Source organism: Phragmites australis, chromosome 2, assembly GCF_958298935.1.
Source record: "Phragmites australis chromosome 2, lpPhrAust1.1, whole genome shotgun sequence".
Classification (NCBI taxonomy): Eukaryota; Viridiplantae; Streptophyta; class Magnoliopsida; order Poales; family Poaceae; genus Phragmites; species Phragmites australis.
Genome location: NC_084922.1, coordinates 466,959 through 484,855, shown reverse-complemented (window position 1 = coordinate 484,855; position 17,897 = coordinate 466,959). Strand labels below are relative to the sequence as shown.

General features: G+C 43.2%; 3 protein-coding genes across 3 annotated transcripts; all 3 read left to right on the top strand.

Annotated features, from left to right (window-relative positions):
* The first annotated feature begins 4,419 nt into the window (after positions 1–4,419).
* On the top strand, positions 4,420–9,863 carry LOC133892076 (RNA-binding KH domain-containing protein RCF3-like). The gene is made up of 8 exons (XM_062332827.1): positions 4,420–4,734; positions 5,200–6,136; positions 6,277–6,744; positions 7,366–7,620; positions 8,568–8,801; positions 8,961–9,040; positions 9,135–9,246; positions 9,331–9,863. Exons 2-8 carry the CDS (start codon positions 5,216–5,218, stop codon positions 9,472–9,474), a joined length of 2,214 nt encoding a protein of 737 aa, XP_062188811.1. The 5' UTR covers positions 4,420–4,734; positions 5,200–5,215; the 3' UTR covers positions 9,475–9,863.
* A 536-nt stretch (positions 9,864–10,399) lies between these two features.
* LOC133892086 (uncharacterized) lies at positions 10,400–12,097 on the top strand. The gene has a single exon (XM_062332833.1). It carries the CDS (start codon positions 10,668–10,670, stop codon positions 11,847–11,849), a length of 1,182 nt encoding a protein of 393 aa, XP_062188817.1. The 5' UTR covers positions 10,400–10,667; the 3' UTR covers positions 11,850–12,097.
* Positions 12,098–12,223: 126 nt separating this feature from the next.
* LOC133892091 (uncharacterized) lies at positions 12,224–17,336 on the top strand. The gene is made up of 2 exons (XM_062332838.1): positions 12,224–13,478; positions 17,049–17,336. Exon 1 carries the CDS (start codon positions 12,862–12,864, stop codon positions 13,456–13,458), a length of 597 nt encoding a protein of 198 aa, XP_062188822.1. The 5' UTR covers positions 12,224–12,861; the 3' UTR covers positions 13,459–13,478; positions 17,049–17,336.
* Positions 17,337–17,897: the final 561 nt, after the last annotated feature.

Sequence of the window (17,897 nt, the reverse complement as noted above, 5' to 3'; positions counted from 1 at the left end):
GAAGAGGAAGGCTATTGCACAACATGTGAGGATCAATCTCGTTGGGTGATATAGTGACATGCATGCTCGCTACACAGAATAACGCACCGCACGCAACCATGTGAAACCGCAAGGAGTAGCACCACCACGGCCACCAAAGCACACCCAAGCGGCTGAAGAAGGTCGGATCCAGCCCACGCAGAACACGTGGGGCTTGGCCGGCCACCAGCACACCAAAGCTGGTCACCACCGTGAAGATCCCACAGATCCAGACCGCCTTCGCGCATAACCTGATGGTGGATCTCGAGCTGGCAGTCAGGCGTGCAAAACCGACCACCATCGCGATGAACAGGTTGCCCTTGGATGAAGCTCTGCCAATCCACACGTCCACTGCCAGATCCGAGAAGAAGACAAGAAGGAGGGGAGAGGAGAGGAAGAGAGAGGGGAAAGGAAGCTACGATGGGAGACCACTTGGCGCCCAACGTTGGCAACAGCGGCCGCGTCGATTTGGTAGTCGGGGTGGTGGGAGAGGGAAGGTTAGGTCACCCCTGAGTTACCCTATCGAGCGACACGAGGGTAGAGTTTTTGTATATAGATGAAAGATGCACATTGCTTGCTTGAAAAGAATTGTACCAAGTATACTATAGGAATATTATATTTACGGGAATTTTGCGGATGCAAATAAAATTCATATGCATGGATATAGTCCCTCGGGAAACCTCTAACTAGGCTATGTGACAATAACAGTATGGTTTGTCTGGCGCCCAAGAGCAAGAGGTGGGCCTAGATCTCAATTGAGCTGCATAAGCACGATGGCTACACAGAAGATCCAATCCCCCTATGCTTGCTCCCGTGAGACCAAGCATGAGTCGTGAACTCGCTCCTCCTCCTCGGTTGGGGTTCCATTCGGCTCTGTTCCAAGCCATGAGTCAATCCCCACGTAAGCACGTGCTGGGCACAGCCAAGCCATACAGGAGGGGAGGGGCACATGAGATGTTTGTAGGCGGTTAGGTGAAAACACTAGACATGCATTATTCAAATGCAAACATGTCAAAGTTGCATGGTCAGCGTCTAATTTACACAATGAATGAGAGACACTTGCAAGTGCACCAACGGTACATGAGATGTTTGTGGCCTTATGGAAACTTAAAGACACAATACAAATGCGAGCTATTGTGATGTTATGGATACTTTGGGATGAAAGAAACAAAGTGAACATAAAAGAAGGATATAAGTAGCGTGGATGCATTGGCTTACTAGTTGGAGAAACATATCAATGAGTATAAGGCTTTGTTTACAAAATCACATCAACTAAGTGGCTTGGGGAAAAACAATCATCTGAATGGCTAAAAATTAGTAGTGATGCAACTTTATGGGATGCATCCAAGAAAGGTGGTTGGAGATTTGTTATTAGATATAACAGTGGAGCCTTCGTGGCAGGAGGTGCATGGAGCCTAAAAAAATGTTCCTGACGCATTCCATGTAGAAATCCTGGTATGTTCAGAAGCAATCAAGGTAGCTCGCAACATGAGAGGTCAACACATTATCTTGGAGGTTGATGCAATGAACATGGTTACAGCACTAAACACTAAGACTTTCAAACTCTTGACGGCTAGTGGACTTATCTGTGAGGCTAAGAATTTCCTTGTTAATTCTTTTACTAAATTTATTATTTCCCATTAATAAGGTCGCCCATGCACTTACGAGCTATGGAGCTCTAGCTGATGATCACTCACTGTTCCTTGATGTGGCTAGTGTGCCATCTGATGTAACTATCTTGTTGGACGGTGATTAGCTCTTCGAGTCGTTTAATGGAATCCATGAGTTCCTATAAAAAAATGAGGGGAGGGACATATAACTCATGGAAGCCCTCAAGCACGCCTTCTCCCGACGACGCTAACGCATGGTCCCTACTAGCCCGCACATGAAGCAGAACGTGAGGCTCTCACGCCTTCGATGGGGACTGCAAGTGGGTGCCACCTTTTGACATGTGCGGTGGGTGGGCCCCAGGATTAGCAAAGTTAATGAGTTACTGCTTGATGCATCTTAGCTGTTTGTTATTTTGTAGATTGATTAAAGTGGTTTTTATTGTATCACACATATACGCATGGTAGCCTCCTTTACTTTTGGGGCCTTCAATTTGTTCTTACTGAATTTGCTGAATCATGTATGTAGCACCATTTCAATAGATCATGCATGCATGATTCCTAGCACAATGCATGATAAACTAATGCATGGGACCACATACTATGTGTTCTTAGCTTTTTGTTATGTCATTTAGTGTTATGGACTAAATACAAAGGAGTTTTTGGTACACAACATCTATGGATTTTAGTGCACTACACGGTAATCAAGCCATTGGGGTTCCTTGTTGTTACATGGGTTAAAGTGTTGTTTCACACAAGGTCCATGACTCCTAATATTGTATTTGATAACTTATTTGTTATTACATGGGTTACCGGGCTGCATGAAGGGTTTCTTTTCCACATCATTAGCGATTCCTTGTGCACTACATGGCAATCCAAGTTGTTAAAATTTTTGTTCTTACATGAGTCACTGACATGGAGTAAAGAGTTGTACCAATGCATCATCTCTAGTACATCACAATAATCAAGCCAATGGAGTGGCATGCTGGTATATGAACAACAAAACAAACTAGATTAAAGAGTTCTCTGTTTACATCATTGTCACTTTCTTGTTCATAGAGTAATGTAAGTCGTTGATAGTGTCCGTCATTATGCAAGTCTATTACATGAACATAGATCAAAAAATTATGTGGATGTACGCTCTATTTGTGACTCCTAGTGTACTATATGCTAATATGGTATTACTTGTTATTATGTGAGTCCTTAATGTTATCTAGAGCAAACAAAACTTGAGTGTCATTGGTATATTCCTAGTGCATTAATTGTAATCCGGCTGTTAGAATTCCTTGCTATTACATGAGCTAATGACATAGTGTGGATTAAGAAGTTTTCTAGATATATTGTTGGTGACTCCACCACATTGCAATCCAACTAATGAGATTGTATATTGTTAAACTAGTCACTGCCATGAATGAACTAAGGAACTTTCCTCTTTTAGTTTTTGTATGTTTGTCTATTTTAGATTCACACCACAACCGCATACTAGATCATTTATGTTTTTCTGTATATATTCATCTAGAACAACACCATGTTGAACAAAAGAGCGATACTAGTGAATATGATAAAAAAAATATACTTAGTTTATTGGCTAAATGCACGGTGAGGAGATAGGTTCTTCACTCACAAATACTGCTAGTTCATTGCATATTGAATAACACATCTCCATTTGGATATGCTAACAATCAATGTTCCTATGTGTAGAAGATATACCCTACGAAACTTCAGATAATGTAAACTCATCATATCCATAATCAAATAGGTTGCTGGTTGAGATAAGGTAGTTTGATCAGTGGAATTATAGGCATGCAATGCAATAATGACACATCAATCTATGTGATATTCATCTAGAAGTTTTATTATATATTGATGGGTTACGCAACATTTTTCAATTTTTTTTACCAAATCGACTTTTTTCGGTTAATTATACAACATTTTCTGGTCAGTGATGCAATATTTTCTAGTTACCAAATGGATTTACATATATAGACACTCGAAATATAACCATTAGAAATATAGCTGTTGGATATATAGCTGTTACAAATGTAGTCGTTATAAATATATGGTTAGTTATAAGATATCACTAAAATATATGAGAGTAGAATATGAAAGGTGAAATATAGATAGTCTGCTGGAGCAAAAGAGATATAAAGTGGAAATCTTTTTGAGGACACTCTATATAAAGATATAGAGAATGTAATTTTACTACTCTATTAGAGATGCTCTAAGTACAGAAAAACATAACTAGTAATGCATATATATCAAATCCCAAAGGAAGATTTCAATTATGATTTCAATTAGCCTGATAGACGGGACCACACCCAGTGGCAAAATTGTAAATGATGTGTCAATCTACGATTATTTTCTTTAAAGGACAACCGACATATCTCGTGCGCGAACACAATACCATACCAGAAAATGTCAAAAATACTCCCATTCCCCGGAATGGGTTCCGTGAAGTTAGGTGGCTATAAGCGACTACTTGTTTATCTCTATATTATGAATTATAAATTCTGTAAACAAACGACTAGGTTTTGGAAGTGAATTCTACAAATATATGTTTAAATTATGACAATCCATAATCCACTCAAGGTGAGTTTTTACAATACACAATTCACTATTAGAATTCAGAGAAAACAAATAGAAAGTAAATTAATATGAACCGTTAGATTCTGACCTGAATAAATCAGATCAGATTTAATAGTACAGTATTAATGCTACGGTGTTTTCATCAATATTTTTCTGTACGGTTTAAAAGCACGGTATTATTCGTACTCTCATAATTCACTTTTCAGCCGTGACTTCACCCCACTCCTCTTTGCTTCCTCTTACCCTCGCGGCGGCGAGGCGACGCCACTGGTCGACGGCTCCCTCCCGTCTCGCCGACTCCCTCCCGTCTCGCCGGCCTATTTGTCTCGGAACCCTCGCACCGTCACCGAAACCCCTCCGCCGAACGCGCACGCCTCCTCCCGCAGAAGCGAAGCAGGCCGCCTCCAAGAAGCATTTTTCTCTCCTAGTCCTCCTCGTCGTTGCCCTCCCCTCCGCCCCTCTACTGTACTGGCATAGAGTGGAGATCCATCTCGACCTCGGATAGGTTTCTTCTTTTTTGTTGGTAAGGCAGCCCTAGCTTGCTTGGGTGGATTGTTCTAACAGTGACTTAAATTCTGAATCTTTCGTGCTGGGATGGATGTATACTCCAATCCATCCATTTTGTTGCGGATTCGTTTGATGTGTGGAGGATTTACCGATAGCAGTTTATTTATTTTCAGAAAAATGTATGCACGTACTGGTAGTAATTACTAGTGTTTTGATCTAACGCCTTCGATGAGGGTTTGTCATGTAATCCGATTCTTACTTAGCAACATGCTATGCTGTTTACTTTGGCTAATTGAGTATCACCAACCTATTATAATGCGTATTGTTTCGTTTCACATTTTTCCTTTGCACAGTGACAATCGTGCTTAGAGTTTTTTTGTGTCTGCGCGCTAGCAATTGCTAATTTTTTGCTTGTTGAGTTTTCTGTTACGGTACCTAATTTCATATTATCGTTGCTGCTCTCTGCTTGTCTGTTGAGCAGGACTGCAGGAGAAAACATGACTTCTCGCGTGACACCTTCCAAGAGGCCGTTTCAGAAGAATTCTTTGGACCACAGCGGCCCAGGCAAGTGGAAGAAGACAAAGCATGCTTCTTCACAGAATGCTCAGCTGAAGATACAGCCTGGTGTCCCCATTTTTCGCCTTCTTTGCCCTGCTTCAAAATCTGGAAATGTAATTGGTAAAGGAGGCAGTGTCATTGTCAAGATACGGCAAGAAACTGGAGCGAAGATTACGGTTGATGACGCAGTCCGTGGTTGTGATGAGAGAGTTATTGTCATCACTGCAATTGAGGACAAAGAAGCTAGCCGTGAGAAAGGTGGACAGGACAATGGAGGCGTTGCTGTTTCTGTTGGTGGTGACCATGAGAAGGATAAAGGCAACATTAAGGAGGAAAAGGATGATTCAGAGAAAGACCACAGTCAGGAGAAAAAGGATGATTCAGAGAAAGACAGCAGTAAGGAGGAAATGGACGATTCAGAGAAAGACAACTGTAAGGAGGAAAATGATGATCCAGAGAAAGACAACAGTAAGGAAGAAAATAATGATTCTCAGAAAGACCATTGTAATGAACAAAAGGATGATTCAGGGAAAGACCACAGTAAGGAAGAAAAGGACGATCCATTCGTTGCAAAAGATACGAAGACAGAACCGGAGAGGGTAATACCATCAGCATTGAAGGCCATTTTGCTTGTCTTTGATAGGATTTTTGCAACTGAAGATGGAAATGAAACTGGGGATGCATCAGGCACGAGAACTCCTGTTTCTTTGCGATTATTGGTGCTATACAGCCAAGCAGGTTGGCTTTTGGGGAAGAGCGGTAGCGTGATTAAGCAAATGTCAGTTGATAACGGCTGTGAAATCCGTGTTTCAAAGGATAAGCTTCCGCCATGTGCGTTATCCCAAGACAGACTTTGCCAGGTATATATTTCAGTATTGTATTTCATTGTCATGTTCCCTATAGTTGTCTCTTGTAATCTTTCTTTGATCATGTTGTAAGATCATTTGATAGCAAAAACTTATTATTGCCCTTGGTGTTCATTGATATATCATTCATGCAGATCACTGGAGAGGTTGATTCAGTACGGAAAGGTCTGAATGCAGTAGCTGAAGTGCTCTTTTCTCATCCACCCAAGGAAAGTGATGTAGCTGCTGGTGTTCACCCTTCTGGATCATCATCGCACTCTTTGGCCAATCGGTCAGATGGTCTTCCTTCAGGAATGCAATCTAACTTCCATATTCCTTTTCAAGGGCCACCCCAAGCCAATGGGCCTTTTGATATAATGGATCTTCGGCCAAATATTGCTCCATTTCCCACTTTGCCTGAAGCTCCAATACATGGCCATGCCTCAGTTCCTGTAGAACCCCTCACATTTAGGTTACTGTGTTCCAAAGACAAGGTCGGCAGTATAATAGGGAAGGGTGGAAACATTGTCAATAGTATTCAGAACGATACAGGCTGCGAAATAAAAGTTCTTGAGACTGTTCCAAAATCAGAAGACCGCATCATACGTATATCTGGACCTGCGGTAATTACCTTCATTTTCTCTTGGTAGCAAAATAAGTATATTAGCTTTTCATGAATTTCCGTCTAATCCATTTTCTGACCTGTGTGCTGGGCAACATGGCATTCAGCTAAGCTATAGCACACCTATTTTGTCATACTCCATTTACATTATTTCTGGAGTTGCAATTTTTCTTGGATTCAATGGAAGTGTTAGTGCAGTGTTTGTATGGAATAACACTTCTAGGGAGTGCAAGAATGTAGGCAGCAACAAGAAATGTTGTTGTCAGTTAGCCTGCAAATCTTGTTAAAACTCAAGATAAAAGTTGTTTATGGGCATGGAGAACGACATGGTGAACCTATGCATTATAGAAGGCTGGATGTCATAGAATTTTCCATGCGAAGCTCCTTTTTTTCCTTTTGCAGTTCTCTTGTGATTAGCCAAATATTTTTTATTCTTTATTTGACTCTTGAGAGGTATTAATTCATTTGATGTCTGTTTGCAAAATTTTTTGGTAACTCTAATAGCATAAACAATTTATGATTTTCCATGGAAGTAACTTTTAGAATTTTACTACCACTGTCATTCAAAATTCTAACGGGGAGACTAGTCACTGATGTATCCATTTATCTTTCTGTTCTGTAGCATCCAGGCGACGGAATTTCCCCTTCTCAGAGTGCAATTCTGCATGTGCAGCGTAAAATTGTGTTGCCTACCTCTGACAAGAAGGAGGGTCCTGCAATATGTAGGCTGGTTGTTTCGCCTAACCAAGTTGGTTGCCTTCTGGGCAAAGGTGGTAGTATCATAGCTGAAATGAGGAAGCTATCAGGAGCACATATAGTAGTGCTGAGCAAAGGCAAAATCCCAAGGGGTGTCCCACAAAATGATGAAGTTATTCAGGTCTGCTTTTGTTGTATTCAATTATATACACTAGCGCATCAACCCGTGTGACTGCACATGCTAAAATTTTAGCTTACGGCTGAATTGTAGATATTTATATTAATAATGGTTGTATGGTAAGATATATCAACTATTTATATTTAAATATTAGAATGTAAAATATAAATGTAATTTTTGTTCATAATATTGGAATCATGTTTATTATTGGTGAATAGATCTAATTTATATTTTTCATTTTATGTGTTATGCAAATTGATTTTTATTTGTTTCTTGATTTTTTTGAAATTATTATTATTATTTTTAATGTCATCACCGTATCTCATAGAAATTGATTTTTATTTGTTTCTTGATTTTTTGAAATTATTATTATTATTAATGTCATCACCGTATCTCATATTATTTTTTGGAAATACATTATAAATTCTTTGATATTATTTTTGTGTGATAATCCGTAATATGTTTGTGTTCTGTTGTTTTAATTTTTAATGTTTGATTATAATTGATTTGGAAAAATATGTTGATCGTTAACGTAACTAAGTTGTAGTTTGCTAACATAACCTTGTTGGACAAATGATATCTACAACAAAAAAGGGAAGGAAAGGCAAGGCAAGAAGTAGTCTGGGGCTAGACTCTATGATTTGTTTTTTAATCTAGTATGTTGTTTCGTTTGGTTGTTGATCTATGGTTACAGTTAGTCAATTAATTAATTCGACGGTTGGATGTTTTGCTTTTTTATGGGAATTTCTACGATTTTCTTAGGATTAACGTGGAGGCACCAAAAAAAGCCTCTAATTAGTAAATATAAGAAGCTAATTGTAGAAGGAATGTCTCGAGATTTTCCTTATCCTGATTAAATTTTTAGTTCATCTGTTAGTTTACATATTGCCTTTATCTACTCTACCCTTAGTTCTTTTTTGTGAATTAACTGCGGGACTGCTATTTTTTAGATAAGTGGGGACTGTGAAGCTATTCAAGAAGCTCTAATGCAGATAACTGCTAGACTTCGTAACCATCTATTCCGGGACAGAATGCCTGCAGTGGGTCCTAATATGTGGCCACCTTTTGGTTTGCTAGATTCTCAATTTGGTCCATACATAGGAAGCCATGAATCTCCATCTCCATTTCAAAAAGATTTTATGGGACGACCATTGGATGGGATCTCTGCTCCTTGGACCAAGAAGGTATCAGAATATTTGATAGCCACTACTTGAGCAGCAAAATCAGTAGATGTGTCATGGTGCACTGTTCTTTAGACTAATATGGTCGCCTGCCAAACAGCGTCCACATTCTTTTAAGTTTCTTATACTTCCTCTTGTGCCATTATGGTCCAATTTTTTTAGGGTATGCATGATGTTGGTGATCCAATGTCAATATCGGATATCCCAGGAGCAGCGCATAGAGGACTTGGTGCATTTTCTGGGTTTGTTTCTTCTCGTGCTTATATATATTTTTTTATCTCTTGCTCAACAACATCGGAAAACGTCATGTCTTAACCTGAGAAATTGTCCTTGCAGTCCTGGTCAGTCATCTATGATGCCAAACTTAACTGCAGAGGTCTTGGTTCCAAGATTAACTATTCCTGCTCTCTGTGGGGAAGATGGAGGTTGTTTGGATAGGATTCGTGAGGTTTGTAAATGACTAGTGTTTTGTGTAGTGTATCCAATTGTTTACTGTGATATGCGTGCTTGATCTATTTAACTCTCTCTGCAGTTTTCGGAAGCTAAGATAACAGTCACTGAACCTATAGCTGATACAATGGACACTGCTATTCTAATATCTGGCACACCAGACCAGATGCATGCAGCCCGAAGTCTTATTCAAGCATTTGTTACAAGTGAATCGTTTGGCCCATGATATTGGATTCTCCGAAGGTGATGCATCTCCTAATGTTTGGCTCGTTTCTTCTGGGCAAGACATATTTTATCTAGAGCAGTTGGTGGAGTTTAGGCTGATGCTAATTATGTAGGCAATGAAGCTAGTGATAAAATGTGTGTTCATGCTTGTGAATATGCATCCCTGTTTGCAGAGGGGCATGTGCTCCAAGAGCTTAGTTGGACTGAATAGGGACTAAAATCCGAGTCGGATGGATCTTTCTAGGTTCTTGCAAAATCTCCAAACTCACCCCTTGGGATATGCATATTTTGGGAAGTACCAGAAATGTATTGCTTATGCAAGCATAGTGCTTGATGTTGTGAAAATGTTAACTTTTATAAGGAGAAGTGTCATATCAGTGATTATTTCCATTTCCTCTGATATCTGTATCTCTAAGAAGCACTCCAGTACAGAGATGGATTGTGTCGGCTGAGGACGTGGACCCATAAAAGGCAAGGCATCTTGGCACGCCATCAGTGACTGAGCATGGCCACAGCTTCAGTAGCGTGCGCAGATGGATCGGTAAGAGAAATACTCGAGGAATTGAAATGTATTTTTCGTGTTGGCGATGCTTTTGCAAAGCCAAGTTTTCCTGGTTCACATGTTTGTGGGATCGGTTGGTTCTATATGTATGATACTGACGTTGCGAGTCGTTGGCTTTTGCTTGTACCAATATCCAGCTCTTAAATCTCTCAAAATCTCTCTACTGTTTGTTGAAGCCTTGTGTGGAACGCTGATCTCTGTTTGCAGAACAGAAATACTTGAGCTAAGCTGTACGTTGCAAAGATGGTAGGTAACTCTGCTGTGTTAGGTGCACTACAAACATCATCTATCTTATTTTTTTTTTCACCTGACATCTTAATTTTTCTTCACCTTGAAATAAAACTCTGAATTTTGCAGACACCACGAGCCAATATTTGCATGGGAACACGCAATACAAGCGAAGATGGAAATCCAATTCCTACGGCAGGTCGGAGAAGGCTCCAACGTTGACCGGCCCCAAGGCCACACATCATCTTATCGCCAGGCAGCCACTCAAAACTCTCCCGCCCTTCCTTCCACCATTCCTCGCCTCCATCCAACTCTTCTACTTCACCAGTGTGTCTGCTCGCAGTAGTAGATACCATTCACTCTCCTCCACAGCCACAACAAAGCTTTAGGTGAGGCGCAAGGCCATGGGATGCGCGGGTTCCAAGGCCGGCTCGGACGTCGCCGTGGCCGACGTCTACCGCCCGCCGTCCACCAGCGTCTCGCTCTTTGACATCAGCGCCGTCGAGGAGCCTTGGCTCATCGCCACCAACAAGAGCAAGGACGCCGACGGTGATGAAGCAGAGGACGAGGACGACGAAGAGACCGATGGCGAAGAAGACGACGAGGATGAGAAGCCTACCAACACCGTCGTGCCGCTCCCGCTCCTCGACAAGCTGGACGGCTTCGAGCTCGCCCCGGCCTCGTGGTCCGAGGTGAGCAAGGCCCTGGAGGACATGAAGCCTGCCCTCAACTCCAAGCCAGCCAATACCAAGCCTCCTCCTCCCAAGAAGAAGAAAAAGAAGAAGAAGCAGCAGCAGCTTATTAAGCAAGAACCAGTTCAAGCGCAACAGCCACCGCAGCAGCAGCAACAGCTCACGCAGACGCCGTCCTTGGCTGCTGCGGACGAGGTTGGCAAGAAGGCGCCGCTGCCGACTCCCGCGCTTGGCACCGTGGAGGCTGCAGACAGGAAGCCTCCGCCGCCGGAGCTCACCGGCCGGCGCATCGTGAAGGACAACCCCTTCCTGATGCGCGACCGTGAGAACAAGGGCAACGTCGACGGCGCGCCTAAGTGGAAGAGGCGGGACCCGTTCGAGGGCTGCCCCGAGCGCCGCCCGCCCGGCGCCGCGGGCGGCGGGGTGGTGCTGTACACGACGACGCTCCGCGGCGTGCGGCGCACGTTCGAGGACTGCGAGCGCGCGCGGGAGCTAGTGGAGGCCTGCGCTGCGGCGGCGGGCGTCGAGGCCGTGGACGAGCGCGACGTGTCGCTGCACGGGGAGTACCTCCGCGAGCTGAGGGAGCTGGCCGGCGAGGGCGCGGCTCCGCCGCGGCTGTTTGTGATGGGGCGGTACGTGGGCGGCGCGGGGGAGTGCGCGCAGCTCGCGGAGTCCGGGAAGCTGAGGGAGATGATGCGGTGGGCCAAGGCGCGAGGCGAGGCCTGCGCGGCCAAGGACGGCCGCGGGTGCGAGGGGTGCGGCGGCGCGCGGTTCGTGCCGTGCTGGGAGTGCGGCGGCAGCTGCAAGGTAGTGGTCGGGGGAGCCGGCGGCGAGGTGGTGAGGTGCGGCAAGTGCAACGAGAACGGCCTCATGATGTGCCCCATCTGCCACTGATGCACTGCATGCCGCACTGGATGATGACGAACTTGAGTAATCTGCACGCGCGCACGCGCGCATGCATTATATATGAGCGTTCAGTTACAATTAGTTGCAATTTAATTATTTTATTTTGCACGTACATATATTGTCTTTATTATATATACAATACGGAGTATATGTTATTTATAGTGTGTGCTTACATCTTGTGTTGATATTTGATACAGTGCTACTCAAGTTTGAAGAATAAATACCATTAATTAGTACATGCATGTTGAAAGGGCTGGAAAGATTTGGTGACTTTGATCTCTGAATTATTGTTTATTGACGACTGTAATCGTATGTGACGGTGCCATGCATGTTGCAACTTATTTTTAAGATTGGAATGTTGTTGGCCCCAACAAACTTGTGGACTCAGAGCAAGACGATGCGAAGAGAAGAGAAGAGAAGAGAAGCTGTGGGTCCGCACCTCTCCTTTCTTTTTTTCTTTGAAAAATCCTAAATGACAATGGAGGGTTTCTGCTCCTCTCTACACTCGATTTTTTTTCTTCTCTTCTCGCCTCACCCCTTCTCCATCTCCGACGACCATCTCCGGCAAGGTTAGGGTTACAGAAAGGTGTTTCTCTAACGACGCTCCAGCGAGACGCTGCGTGGAGCCGCAAGAGACGGAGGCGAAGGAGTCTTGCGGTGGTGAATTTCGTCGGGAGGAGGAAGAATGTCAAAAGGTAGAAGACACAGCTGGGCAAGAAAACCATATTTTTTATTAAACATCCAAAAAGAAAGAGAGCAAAGAAAACCAAAAAAAATCTCTCTTTTTTCCCCTGAGGAACTGAAATGAAACAAGTCGTCCTCTTCCTCCAGTCTGTCTCCCTTCATCTCCATCCTGTGCTAGTGTGCTGTGCTGTACCATCAGCGTCAGCCATCAGGCAACCGCAACAGCAGTTCCTCCTCCGCACAGCCTCGCCGCGAGCGAACAAGGGATCCCACCGACCAAATCTCTCCAAGCAGAAATCTCTCCGACCTGCCTCGGATGCTCCCGGCCTCGCACTCGCTGCTCTACGCCTGCGTCTTCCGCGACACCGACCTCGTCGCCGAGCTCGCCCACTCCCCCCCACCCGCCGACGACCTCCCGGCGCTCGCCGCCTCCCTCGTCGCCGCCGCTCCACCGCACCACAGCCACATCACCCACTCCGCCGGTGGCCGGGCGCACGCGCTGCTCCTCGCCCCGCCGCTCGCGCTCGCCGCGGTCTCGCTCGCGCCGCAGCTACCGGCCTCGCAGCTCCTGCTCTTCCTCCGGCGGCTGCGATGCCTCCCCGAGTCCAGGATGCACGACGAGATGCCGCGCCTCGCGCTGCGCCTGCCGCTGCCGCCCGACGACGAGGGGGCGCTCGCGCGCGAGGCCGAGGAGGTCGCCGCCGCAGAGGCCGAGGCGGAGGAGGTGGCCAGGAGGGAGGCTGACCTCACCGCACGGAGGACGCCCAAGCGGGAGCGGGGCCGCGGCGGCGGCGCGGCCTGGACGTGGAGGCGCCAGCTCTGGGTCGTCATCCTCGCGGATCTTGTGCTCCTCGGCGTGCTCTTCGCTGCCTGGCTCGCAGTGTGCAGGGGATTCAGCTGCATTGGCCGGTAAATAGGTTAAAAACCCCCAAGGTAAATCAACTTGCCTGATTCACTGCGTTTCTCTCTCTGTATTGGTCTAGATGGAGTTTGTAGTGCCCTGATTTGGATTCGAGGGTGGAGATTAACAGAAAACAATCAAAAACATAGTGACTCGGAGTGTGTGTTGTGATTGTTGGTGTTAATTACAGCCATTTGAGTTCCTCGGACTGTTGGAGCCTGGGGAGATCTGTGCTTGTATTCTGTTCAGTGAATAATCACGTTTGTTTATCCACATTCAAATTAGGGGCGTATAAGAGTAAGTGTTGACCAATCCTATCATCCTAGGACAGATCTTATGAAATTTGGATCCATGTCATGCAAGTTTTATGGATTCCAGGATCCCACAATGATACAATCTGTATCACGATCTTGACAAACATGGTTTTGCAATAATCTTGTGCAAGCAATGATGTCTATGGTCAATCGTCATTGAGAATTCAGGAAGGTTGAGGGTGTCTATCTTGCTGCATTCTGCTAACTGTGCCCCCGCCTCCAGCAGAAATCATGATGGCTTGTGCAGGGGTTGTCTTGTCCTGACATCCACTGTCCATATGGAATTGTGAAAAAGTAGCTTTTTTTTTTTTTTAACCACGAGTTGTGGCACAATTGGCCAAGGTTTCTTCTCTTGATGGCAGAATATTTGCATGCTCTTCGCTGGACATTATGACACCAGCTGATATTGATATGGTACAAGTGCAAGAGTCACTGGTTCAGCATTCGAATGGTAATGCTGCAAGTAGGATCGTGGGATATTAGGCTGATGATTCCTACTTCAAACAGTTGGCACAAGTGCACACCATTAGCTCATTGAGGATGTAGTACTTGCACTTCCACCTGTCTAGTAACAACCCGACCTGGAAACACAAGTTCAGGTTAAGCTTGCCCTAGTATTAGTTGTGAAGCATCATCCAATCTAGAGCAACAAGGGCATCAATAAGGTGGCAGAGGTGGAGTTTAGTGCCAATGTGAATCCAGCAGTGGGGTTTAGTGATGAGGTGAAAACTAGCAGAACGTATGTTTGCTGCATAGTGTTGGTTCTTTGGGGATTTGGACCTGAACATTAGAATTGGATTACAAGTTCTTTCTCAGTGGATGGAAATATTGACAATGTCATGTATTGGAGTCTCGTTTTTTATGACTATTAGAAAGCTATTTGTTCTGTTTTCTTAATTGTTCTGGTTGAGAGCCAATATTTTCTCTGGTGACTCAATTTTTTTGTGGTTGAAGTGTTGAACTGGTGTATCCTGTACATATATATGGCAATATGGATATAAGGTTTGGGGAATTGATTTCTGTGTCTGTGACTCTGTTACAAACGAAATGGGTCAACACTTTTGATGATGCTATGTAGCTTATTTTGAAAAGAAAAAAGAAAATAGAATTCAAAAGGTACTAAAACAGCAATGGCACAGCACTTGTAGCTTTAGTTTATCCTTAACTGGATAAGTCCAAGGATCAACGCATCATTCTCTAGCTATCATAGGATGCTTGACTGGGCCAGTCCCATTGAGGCACCCATAGCTGCGGGGATCATGGTGATGTTTGATCATCATTATTCATGACTCTTTTTCTTTGAAACCTTTCTTGGTTACCTTGTCCAGTATCATGTGACACCTATTTTCTTTAAAAAAAAACTAGACCTAAACCTACCTAGGAGGAACTAGGCGGCTTTATGTTAAGAAGAAAACAAGCACCCAATTTCGCCTCGAGGAGGACTCGAACTTGGGGGCTCTAAGCGTGCATCCACATCCTCAACCAACCGAGCTAGGCTCAGTTCCTCCTATTTTCTTTTATAATCTTAATGAGTTTCTTCTAGCCTAGAGTATAAAGGAGCACAATGGAAGACAGACGTTTGGACAACTTTAACATATTTATAATTTTAGTATTAGAATTTAAAAGCTGCAAAAAACAACGATTCATTTTCCTGAAAGTTGTATTCGCATGTTAGAAAACAAATGTATTGAATGTGCAAGTCCTAATAATTTTTATGAATACTGGCAAAACTGGTGATTGTTAAGGTTGGTGGGCTTGTATGACGTGACATCACATATCATGAAATGATATAATGATACTAGATGATATATGAATTCACAGCATATATCATCATATGATATCTCTAATCACAGACACAGATACGTAATGAGAGGGATTGAGGGGCAGTCCACAGATGGGACTCTCTTCTCTGGTGGCTGGACTGCCTAGTGTAGCAGTGGGGGTCCAAAAATTTATCACTCCACCCCTATGGAATATCTTGCGTAAGAAGTTTCTTATGTCCATTCATCCTAGTCTACTATATAAAATCAAATCCCGTGTGTTTTGTGCCATAAGCAAATGTAAATTAAACCTTATTTGGAGCCTTCATCTCATTCTTTGTTAAGATCTCGCACAAATTAAACATAAGAATATTGACACTCACAGATTCATATTTGGATGTTATATGTGTATTGACAAAAGATTGCACTATTGCAGATATAGCCCATAAAATGAGTTTCTGGGAAGTCATACACATAAGAAGTGATTCTTAATGCTTTAATACCTGCTAAATCTATACTATTTTCCTAGCCCACATATCATATATATGGTGTGTGGTTATATGGTCAGGTCTAGGGTGGAAACTGTTTCTCTTCATTGTGGAAATTTAGAGGTATGATGATTAAAAGAAAAGGAAAGTTGTAGCTCATTTGGTGGATTTACTGGCTTCCTGAGAGTTTCCAGTTCTGCCAATGTATATGGTGGCATGGCGTATGAAACTTGAGCCTCTCTCAGCTGGACCTGGCTGACGGCATGGCTGCATTATATCTATATATCCAAGTTGATGAAAGAGTAAACAATGTGACAAATAGTTTCTTGTTTGTATTAGATGCTATAGTTGCTTGTTAATAAGGTACGGGACTTCAGACTATCTCAACCAACTAAATGACAAAATAAATAAACAGAGAGATGTTATCCCTCTTTTCTGTAAAAGTAGTAAACAAAGATTGTGTACTAATAGAGCAGGTGTTCGAATTAGGTTTGGTTGGATCTCCTTGTAGTGCAGATAAGGTGTTTCTACTCGTTATTAAACTGTTGCATCTATGTGAAGATATTCCAAAGAACAGTTTGTACTCGCACTGATTCATCCTTTTGCTTTGGTCATAGAAGTTGCACATATGTTTGCATTATTTCATACCAATGTTTTTGAGCATGCAATACTATGAAGTCTTCATTGGATTGCATTCTTGTTTGTATTCATGTATTCCCTTCTGTTACGGCGTTAGGGATGTTCAAGTCCTGTGTTGTGATTAAACTCTATTAAACTGCTGCATCATTGTTGCCATAATCTTGAGTTTTGTGGAGATAGTCAAGTCCTTGTTTGAATAATGCGGTTCTTTCAAATAGTAAGAAAATGTGTATTTATTTATTTATTTATTTTTACATTTGAGAATACCATGAATGAAGGGCGATGAACAGTTAAGGAAATGACCACTTTAACTTTAGTGAGAAAGGACATTATGTGTAAAATTGAAATTTCAAACTATCATATTGAATTTTCTGATCTTTGTTCCTTTCTTCTCCCTGTAGGCTGCTCAATTTTTAAGCGAAAAATCTGGAGCGCAGTTGATCCTCGGATGGGTGATACAATCAAAAGCGGGTGATACCATAACGTGGTGGTGAGCTGCTTTGCAAGGAAAGGCACTCAGCCCCCTGTGTATTGTTACGTCCTTGTTGTATGAATCACCTTTGAAAAGTGAAGCCCAACAGCCTTGCTAGACTTCATAAGTTTGAATTTGTTTGTTTGGTTGAGGTCATCGGTAAACCCTGTAGTGCAATTTTTTCGTTCAATTTCTATACAACGCAAATGTTAAATTTTTGCCCCATTGGTCTTGTTTCCCCCCCAGTTTGACCACGGCATCACCTGGGAGCTTTTGTGATTCAATCCTCTTGTCTTGGGGGCAATTTGTTTTCAAGAACAGTGTACTGCAATCTGCTGAGCATTTACTTGACGTACATATTATGGATGTTGAAACTGTGTAGGTTTTTAAGAAGCTGAACTTTCTGTCAGTACTATACTTCCCTGATGCCATTTTGCGCTATTATGTATCAGTACCTCCCTCACAGAGGGCACCAGACCTGAGTTTCTGCATCAGCTCTGTCATCCTGTTCTTCTGAGTTCAATCTGTGATTTGAAAACTGGAGAACAAACTTACCCATGATTCGCTTGACAATATCCTTTATCATCTGAAACGGTTCACTTCACTTTACACTAATCTGTCGCAATTTCATGGAAGGGCATGTATGCATCAGTTGACAGGTATCCTTCCCAGAACCGCGAGACATGAATAATATCTGCTTTACACCGGGTCAAATCTGCAGGTCATTTCAGACGGCCAAAACTAGCTCGACACCGCACATTGCGATAAAGAGCAGCTG

What these genes read in the sequence shown, in the direction of transcription:
- LOC133892076 (XM_062332827.1), top strand. Translation starts at nt 5,216, where the DNA reads ATGACTTCTCGCGTGACACCTTCCAAGAGGCCGTTTCAGAAGAATTCT. An exon ending in CTGCTCCTTGGACCAAGAAG is followed by an intron (nt 8,802 to 8,960) that starts GTATCAGAATAT and finishes CAATTTTTTTAG; the next exon opens with GGTATGCATGATGTTGGTGA. An exon ending in GTTTGGATAGGATTCGTGAG is followed by an intron (nt 9,247 to 9,330) that starts GTTTGTAAATGA and finishes CTCTCTCTGCAG; the next exon opens with TTTTCGGAAGCTAAGATAAC.
- LOC133892086 (XM_062332833.1), top strand. Translation starts at nt 10,668, where the DNA reads ATGGGATGCGCGGGTTCCAAGGCCGGCTCGGACGTCGCCGTGGCCGAC.
- LOC133892091 (XM_062332838.1), top strand. Translation starts at nt 12,862, where the DNA reads ATGCTCCCGGCCTCGCACTCGCTGCTCTACGCCTGCGTCTTCCGCGAC.